At 49.9% G+C, this 8,675-nt stretch overlaps 1 protein-coding gene and 1 pseudogene across 1 annotated transcript in view; both read left to right on the top strand.

The window, feature by feature from the left end:
- Positions 1-8,675, top strand: part of LOC103017170 (two pore channel protein 2-like) — a 45,674-nt gene extending 36,999 nt beyond the window's left edge. The window contains exons 12-19 of the mRNA XM_057558696.1: positions 1,329-1,393; positions 2,196-2,283; positions 3,274-3,343; positions 4,030-4,249; positions 4,351-4,441; positions 6,626-6,739; positions 6,974-7,098; positions 8,069-8,675. Of these exons, the coding sequence (XP_057414679.1) occupies positions 1,329-1,393; positions 2,196-2,283; positions 3,274-3,343; positions 4,030-4,249; positions 4,351-4,441; positions 6,626-6,739; positions 6,974-7,098; positions 8,069-8,214 (919 nt within the window). The 3' untranslated portion in view covers positions 8,215-8,675. The remainder of the gene's footprint in view (positions 1-1,328; positions 1,394-2,195; positions 2,284-3,273; positions 3,344-4,029; positions 4,250-4,350; positions 4,442-6,625; positions 6,740-6,973; positions 7,099-8,068) is intronic.
- On the top strand, positions 6,133-6,233 carry LOC114235904 (U6 spliceosomal RNA; annotated as a pseudogene).

Below are 8,675 nucleotides of genomic sequence, written 5' to 3' on the forward strand. Positions count from 1 at the left end.
CGAGTGGGAGCTACTCTTTGTTGTGGTGCGTGGGCATCTCATTGCAGTGACTTCCCTTGTTGCAGAGCACGGGCTCTAGGCACGCAGGCTTCAGTAGTTGTGGCAAGTGGGCTCAGTAGTTGTGGCTTGTGGGCTCTAGAGCGCAGGCTCAGTAGTTGTGGCACATGGGCTCAGTTGCTCCACGGCATGTGGGATCTTCCCGAACCAGGGCTCGAACCCGTGTCCCCTGCATTGGCAGGCGGATTCTTAACCACTGTGCCACCAGGGAAGCCCGAGGCTTCTTATAATGAAGTCTTGAGGGCAGGGGAACATCTGGTTGTCAAAGCTGTTATTTAGGAGGACAGTTTGAATGACTGGCTAAAATTAGAATCACAGATCACGGCATCTTGGATTTGGAAAGGATCTTAGAATGTCTCACCCAATGAAACAATTCCTTCCATGGTTGCCCGGCCCACTCCGTACTCTTGTTATCGGAAAACTTGGCCCACATGGCTGGACGATGAGGACCCTTAGCAAGCTCTTTCCCGGGCTGGATGTTTCTCCTGTGACCTTCTTTGCTCCAGGCTCTGTACCTCCCGGTCTTAAACCATCACCCACATGCTGCAGACCATCTCGAGTACCACTGAATGTCAGCCATCACGGGATACCAACTTCAGTAGTGCACAGCTCAGCAGGGTTGCATCTCTGTGGTCACTGCTCCCAGTGCCAAGAAACTCACTAAGGTGTGCGTGTGGCCAGGTGGCCAGTGTTGTCCAAGGCAGTGGCACCGTTGTGAGAAAGAAAAGTCACGGCATGATGAATTTCTCCTTTAATTAAAAAGTTGCAGGGAATTCCCTGGGGGTTCAGCGGTTAGGACTCTGTGCTTTCACTATCAAGTGTGTGGGTTCAATCCCCAGTAGGGGAACTAAGATCCCCCAAGCCGCATGGCATGGCCAGATAAATTAAAATAATAATAATAAATAAATAAATAAATAAATAAATAAAGTTGCAATGCATTTAGTAAGATGAATACCAAGAAAGATTACACTATGTATTCTGAAAATGTGTCAAAGTTTTCTTGCAAGTATATAGTTATGTTGGAAGACAGAGTGATACGAAGTAGCTGATTCCTACAAATTTCCTTGGATGGTTCATTGCAGCAGCCAGTAAATGATCAAACACAGTGTTTCTTGCTTTGTACCTGCTGTCCTAAAAATGATGGAAGTCAATTTGATGGCTGGATCATTGCTTTGCATAAGAGATTGGATTCAGAGTTTTCTCAGGATTCATTGTATCCTGAGCTTGACAGCCCTTTCCCTTGATGCCTCACTGACGTTGCTTCTCCTTAGGTTTGATACTCTGATCATCATCGCAGCCCTGGTGGCCACTGTGGCCAACACCACCATTCAGTCAGGTCAGTGTCACCAGCTCTCAGCTTCCCCGCCTCCCGGGAGCATGTGTTCAATCAGTAAACTTTGTAGAACATCCGTGGTGTACCATTAGGGTGTTTGGGGCGAGGCAGTTGGGGACATAGGAGAATTAGTAAAACTATTCCACTTTCTGGAGAGGGATGGTAGCTTTGTTTGTGTCTGGCTGTATGGTAGAGATTTCATTTGTAGGTATCACCACACCAAACACTCACCTGGTCATCTCTCCAAACTGCCCTTGGTCTCAGGGCTCATCCTTGACCCTCTGCCCATGTTGGCCCTCAATCCGGGGTCCAGCTGTAGCAGGAACTCTGCGTCAGCCTGTGCCCACCACCCTCTCCTTTCTGCCCTCCTCTGGCTCCCCTACATGTGCCACCACTGCCCTGCACACTCCTTCCTGTAGACGGCGGAGGGGATTATTTAGAGATAGAGCAGCTTCTTAACACGACTATGAAATGAATGCTGGGGGGGGGGAGGAAGGGCTTGCTGAAATGTGTTCTGTAGAATGGGATCCACAGTTAGTTCTTGATGATGGTCTGAAGTCTGCTCCTACACTCGTGCTTCTTAGTTCTAGGGCTGGAGGGGATGCTCAGCTTGGCGCTGATTTGCTGGGGGAGTTACTGATTGAAGGCAGTCCTCACTTCCTCGTTGCTCAGAGCCATCACCCTGTTCTTGAAGTGAAGTGCATAGTTCCCCAGGACCCACAGAGTCTCAGACCTCACTGCATAAAAGGGACAAGCCAGAGGCTCTCCGAAACCGGAATGTTAGTTGGTTGTGTTCTTTTTCCAGCGAGAAAATACAACAGTCAGCAGATACTGGATATTGTCTTGATTTTGAGAATACTCCGGCTCTTACGGGTCATTGTCAGCATTCAGAGGTAAAGATGAAGCCATGGGAAACAGCTGCACCCGGGCAGTTCCCCATATTGGGGCTTGACAGAAACCACCCTGCCTGGGAACTATAAACACGCCCAGCTGTGAACCCCAGGGTATAACTTGTATAGAGGACCTGGGTTCTCTGGGGGCGGTGGGGAGGGGCAGGGAGCCCGAGAAGGTGGTGAAGAACCCCCAAGTGCAGCTCTCTGAGGGCAGGGATTCTGTCCGTCACTTTCAACCCTGTGACGTGGTCCCTCAACTGTGCCTGCAGCCTGGTGACTGGACAGTGGTCATGACGGCAGCTGATGCTAACGGAGTGCGCTAATCATCGTCTTGTTAAATCCCTCCAGCAACCCTTGATGTAGGGGCTTTAATGATCTTTAGTTCCTGGGTGATGACAGTGAAGCTCAGAGAGGTTAAGTAGTTCCCCCAGTGGTGCACAGCTAGAAAGAGGCAGAACTGGGACGCAAACCTAGGAGTCTGATCCCTAAACCTGGAAAAACCCACCCTGTTTTGGATAGGCCAGGTTCCTTTCAAGGAGTGTGTGGGATGCCTCCATATGAGGACTGGCCTGCTCCCCCGCAAAATAAGTAGGGGAGCAGGCCGGGTCAGCTAAGCCTCCAGGTCAGCTTTAATACAGGCTGAAGTTTTGATGACGAAAAAGGTTGGGGGAAGAAAGCAGATGAGGGTGGATGGTTTCTCAGCCTCAGTACCCACCTGTGTCATACTAGTGAAACTCTCTGTGATTACCTTTCTTATGTTTTTAAAAACGGTCTTGCTTTGTTTTGCTTCAGGGGAAACTCAAGTTAACTCCCCCCTCAGTTCAGTAGATGGACTGATGCTGACAAAATTGTAAAGGCAGATTCCTGACAGCATTTACAGCACAGATCCAGGACAGGGGGGAGGGGCATTAAACCAAACATGCTAGTGTGGTGTCAGTTTTACTTAACGTCTTCCCTCTGCCTTGTGTCGGAAACTTTGTTTTATCCCAGATTCCGGGTGATCGTGACCACCTTAATTAACATCGGCCCCACGATGCTGACGTTTGGCGGCCTGGTCTTGGTGAGTGTTCTGTTCCTATTCTACGTGAAGCAAGCGATAAGATGTTCATTCTTAGCAGGTCTCTGTGAGCCTTATTTTAAGTGAGGGAAAGAAAGGGAGATGAAGTCAATGAGATTCAAGGGGTTTCTAGGAGCTATTTTTAGAAATATCAAGTGTGTAGAAACATGGGGCATATAGCCGACCCTGGCAGTCCGGTGGTTAAGACTCCACGCTTCCACTGTGGGGGGCATGGGTTTGATCCCTGGTCGGGGAACTAAGATCCTATATGCCGCGTGGCACAGCCAAAAAAATCCAAAAAAACAAAAAACAACAAAACAAATGAGGTAAAGATCCAAACTTATTATTTTTTTCCTTAGAGGCCTAACTATTGATATTATTTATTGAGTATTTAACCCACTAACTTGCTAACAGCATCATTTTGTCTTTGTAAACGGAGACCACAGCAGAGGTCAAGGTGTGGTCCAGCTGGCCATGCCCCCTGTCCCTGAACAGCCCAGTGGCCGGTGGGCTGACCCATCCCACCCTGTTCCTGCTGCTGCTGGAACTTGTGGCCGTGGGGAAAGCCATCCCCAGAATGATGGTAGCAGCCCTCTCTGCTGGCCATTGTCGCAGGCTGACCTGTGTCCACGTCCTTCCGCCTCCCCTCATCCTGCCTGCCCACTCGTGACCGGTGCCGCCCACCCTAGGTGGTCTACTACGTGTTTGCCATCATCGGGATGGAAGTGTTCCACGGCAAAGTCCACTTCTTTGACCCCGGTTCCACCAGTCCTGATGCCCTGGTGTGTGGGAACCCAGCCTTAAAAGACTCAGCGTTTGCCCGAGGCAGGTACTGCAGGAACAACTTCAATGACTTGCCCGCCTCTCTCATCCTGCTGACAGAGCTCACGGTGGTTAACCAGTGGCACAATATCCTTTCCGAGGAGGCGGGCGCGGCAGGGGACGCTGAGAGCACCTTCCGGGAGGGTTAGGTCTTGGCTCCTTGAAGGCTTGGTTCCTTAGCTTCACACTCCTCGCGGACGGCTTTGCCCTCGTGACTCACCAGGCGGCAAAGCTGTATTTCATCGGCTTCCACGTCGTGGTTGTCATCCTCATTGTTAAGTGAGTTTGCTCCTGCTGGGTGGGCCGTTCCAGATCCCCCCTCTCAGATCTACAGCTGCTCGCACCTCCCTCCTCCCTGGCTCCACCCTTGAGTACCTTGTGGGTGGGTCCCATCTCCCCTGCTAGATGCTAAGGCACCAGAAGGGAGGCATCTTACTTTTGTTCACATCTGTGTTCTTCAGTGTCAGCCAGCCGTGCACGTCAGTATCTAATATACATCTCATAGCCTCGCCAGTTGTTCGGGTCAGAAGGGCTCTGGGGTCCTGGCCGGTCTCCCTACCCTTCCCCGGTGGGATAAATCACCTTTAGAACATCCTTGTGAATTGTGCCCACCCTTTGATGAAACCTGCGCAACTCCTGGGACTCATTAGAACCTATACGAGTCAATTTCCTTGTCGTCCAGCTCTGGTCCTCATCTGTCCTTGCACAGGTAGAATGGAAATGTGCTTACTGGTTAATTTTCTTCATTGGTTCCAGTTCTGTCCTGAATTCTCTTCCGGGGAGAACTCAGTCACCGTTTGAAAGCTGCTATGACATCTCACCACTCCAGAGGGCTTTCCTTCCTGCTTATCAATCTCTGATTCTAACTCCCCTGTTCCTTGTGGGACCTGAATTTGAGTCCCCTTGATCCCTGTTTTTTATTTCCCCCCAGAGATGTTTTCTGGTTGTCGTATCCCTCTTAGAGCCTGGGGCCCACAATTCTTGGGGTGACAGCCCAGCCCCGGGCCTTCCTTGTCACATCAGGGCTGCTTTGGCCACCATCCTGCTGATTTTGGCTCAAGAACGTCCCAGCAGAGGGAGGGGAGGGGAAGAACTGCTCAGGGCTGCTTGTCCTGCACCGTCTGAATGGAATATGTAGAGGAATGAGAGAGGAATGCTTCTGAGTGATTCTTAGAGAGGTTTCCAGAATGCTGGGATAGGCCGAGGCAATGTGAAAAGCTGTAGGGGTTTTTCAGCTATTCCCCCAAAAGCATGCGAGTGTGGTGACAGCCCTGTGCTCCATCAGCATCATGTTAAGTCAGAAGTGGTGAAGGGATTGGGATTCCCTACTCACAAGTTGCAGGTCAGTGTGCGTGTACGTCACGTGTATATACTGACAATGTATGCCTTGGGTCCGAGACAAAGACAGTTTATTCCTCATGGCAGAAGCTGCAGCCAGGGCAATACTTGGGGCAGCTCCCTGAGCCCTAATCCCCACTGCACAATGAGGTGAGGGCCAGGTGGATGGGCTGCATTGCAGGAGGGGAACTCCAAAATGAGGAAACCCCGATCTGTGTAGCTGGGGAGACCTGCCCATCCTCCCCTCTGGAAAGAGAGAGAAAAAGAGAAAGACCTTATTTTTACTCTCGAATGTAAGCAAGTCTCCGGGGAGGGCAAAATGAAGTCTTTGCTACCCTAGTGGTCGCTGGGGAGGAGACGGTAAGTAACAGTAAGCTTTACTATTGTGGAGCATATCCGGAGACACCCGTATTATGTGGACGAAAAAGTTCGTTTGGGTTTTTCCATGCCACAGACCACCCGAACGAACTTTTTGGCCAGCCCAACATATCCCTAAATTGGCTCTCAGTGCCTTTGCTCAGAGGACCCAGACTGTGCAATAACACGAGATATTCATGGAGAATTGTCTACCAACAATTATGTGGCCTAAGCTTCCCCTTAAAATAAAGTCGAGCTCACTCGAGTGTATTTTCGAGCTCACTTTGGCAGCACATACACTAAAACCGTACAGAGAAGATTAGCGTGGCCCCTGTACAAGGATGACATGCAAATTGGTGAGGCATTCCATATTCTTGCAATATAGGGGGACGGGATTAAGAGGTACAAACTGTTAGGTATAAAATAAGCTGCAAGGATATATTGTACAGCACTGGGAATATAACCAATATTTTACAATAACTATAAATGGAACAAACTTTTAAAAATTGTGAATCAAACCCCCCCCCCATTTTCTTCTTAATAGTCACCGTTTAAATACTATGTAGAGGAAGAATGATTTTCCGAATGAAAGAAAGTTGTGCCTGATGCTTGAGAGACATTTTGTCGTTTCTTCCCCATGTTGTGTTTTCTTTGCAAAGATGGACGGCCTTTTTATTTGGGTTTGAACACTCTTTGGAGCCATGATTTTCCATCACCTAGACCATGGCTGACTAGATGTAAAACCCTCTGCCTTTTACTTTTTCTCAGTATTTTCATAGCGTTCATCTTGGAAGCGTTTTTTGTGGCATATTCGTTAGAAAAAAGTGAAGTGGAAACTGCCATTGAGAAGAAGATTCAAGAGCTTGGAGTTGGGGTCCAAGAGTGAGTAGCATTTCCCGACGTGGCTTATGGACTTTGGAAGCAGGATGGTCATGGCAGGGTGGGTCCTGATCACATTTAACCCCCGAGACCCCATGGCAGCCACCCTGGTCCTGGGTGCCAGTTCTCAGGGACCCTCGCTGGCTACATGGGTGACATGGGGCCATGGCTGGGAGGACAGAGGGGAACTCAGCTGAGGGACCCGGCTGTGTTCACACCATCTCTTCCTCCCCAAAGGGAAGAAGTGCAGGATGGGAAGCTCATTGACAACGTGGACGCCAAGGACAGTGGCTTCAGTGGGGACGATGGAGACAACAAAAGGAAGGCCTTGAAAGGACTGTACTTTAGAATTGCATCAAAAAGTAAGTTTTAACCCAACTCGAAACTTCCTCCAATCCATCCTCCTCACAGCAGTCAGTGAGATGTTTCCAGAATGCAAAACCGACCTTCAGGGGCTTCCCGTGTCTCAAGGGCGCCTGCCTTGGCCTCTAGGGGCCACATGCGTGGTTCCCTCAATATCTCAGCCCATCTTCCTTCCCCCAGGACCCCCCATGCCTCTGCCCTTTAGCCCTGCTGTCCCTTTACTTCTTTGGCTCCCCTGCTCCATCCTGCCACAGGGCCTTTGCACATGCTGCTTTCTCCCCTTGCTCTCACCTCACCTTGCAAAATCAAGGCTCTTCCTCCTGCAGGTCTCTGCTCAGGCAGCACTTCCTCAGGGAAGCCCTCTGGGCTCCCCGAGAAGTCAGGTGCTCCTGTGCGCCTCCCCTCCAACCCTGCCTCCCCAGCTCTCCTTCCCTGCCTTTCAGCACCTGTCAGCTGTACATTGATCACTGAGTGACTGTCTGGTCACCATCTGTCTTCCCTGCAGACTCGAAGCTCCACATGTGCAGGGCCATGTCTTTTTTGTTCTCCATTATATCCCCAGGGCCTCACCATGTGCCCGGGACATGCGGGCCTTAATAACTGTTTAAGTACTTTATTAATTCTCAATGAGTTAACGATTGACTGAGTAAACCCAAACCTGTCTGAATCTCAGCTGGGCCTTTGGTGGGGACACCATATAGTACACTTAGACACAGCACAGCATAGATGGCAGGTGTGTGTGTGTGTGTGTGTGTGTGTGTGTGTGTGTGGATGCCATCCCAGAGGCGGCCATCCTCCCCCATCCTTCAAGGAGGACCTTCTCCTTGGTCTCCAGAGCCTGGGGGGGTCTGGGGAGCTCAGTGGGGTGAGCTCAGAGACCCTCCTTCAGGAAAGCCGAGCTCTGCGGGGCTGGGTGCTCCCCTCCGACCCACACGGGCAGGTCCCATGTGCCCCTCTCCTTCCTCCCAGAGTACAAGACCGTGGATGCTTTGCTGCAGCAGATGTTTGAGTCTGAAATAGCTCCAGAGGATGAAGGCCCTTCCTTGGAGGAGATTCTGAACTTCTCACCCAGTGACGTACATCCCAAGAATCCCAATTTTGAAAACAGTGCCTGACCCTGGGCCTGTAAGGGCCACAGGCATCCACAACTGGAAACCAAGATAAGCTGTCGTCACTGTTTGCAGATGCTACCTAGAGGTTACTTTCCCAGCCCAGGTTCTCTTCTGTGTTCTGATAAGACTGTGAATCGGCCTCCCTTGTCCTGAGTGGTCGGCTCTGTGTGCTCTCCTGAGGTCATGCTTAGGGCTGATCATAGAAGTGAGGAAAGGAAAATCTACAAGGAGACTGTGGAGAGCACTTATGATACAAGTGTTCGTACGTGTGTAAATCCTCTCAGTGGGTATATAAAAGCTTTCATTTATTTTTATATGATATTTTGCTACCTTATTAAATGAATACTGTGCTACAGTGTTACATAAATGAATTTAAAATATCTTAATATGCTAAAAGAACACGTTCTAGTACAGTAGCTTTTGATGCAGTGTTTATTCGAAATGAAGAAAAATATGAATGTGAA

This window comes from Balaenoptera acutorostrata, chromosome 12 (assembly GCF_949987535.1).
Source record: "Balaenoptera acutorostrata chromosome 12, mBalAcu1.1, whole genome shotgun sequence".
Taxonomy (NCBI): Eukaryota; Metazoa; Chordata; class Mammalia; order Artiodactyla; family Balaenopteridae; genus Balaenoptera; species Balaenoptera acutorostrata.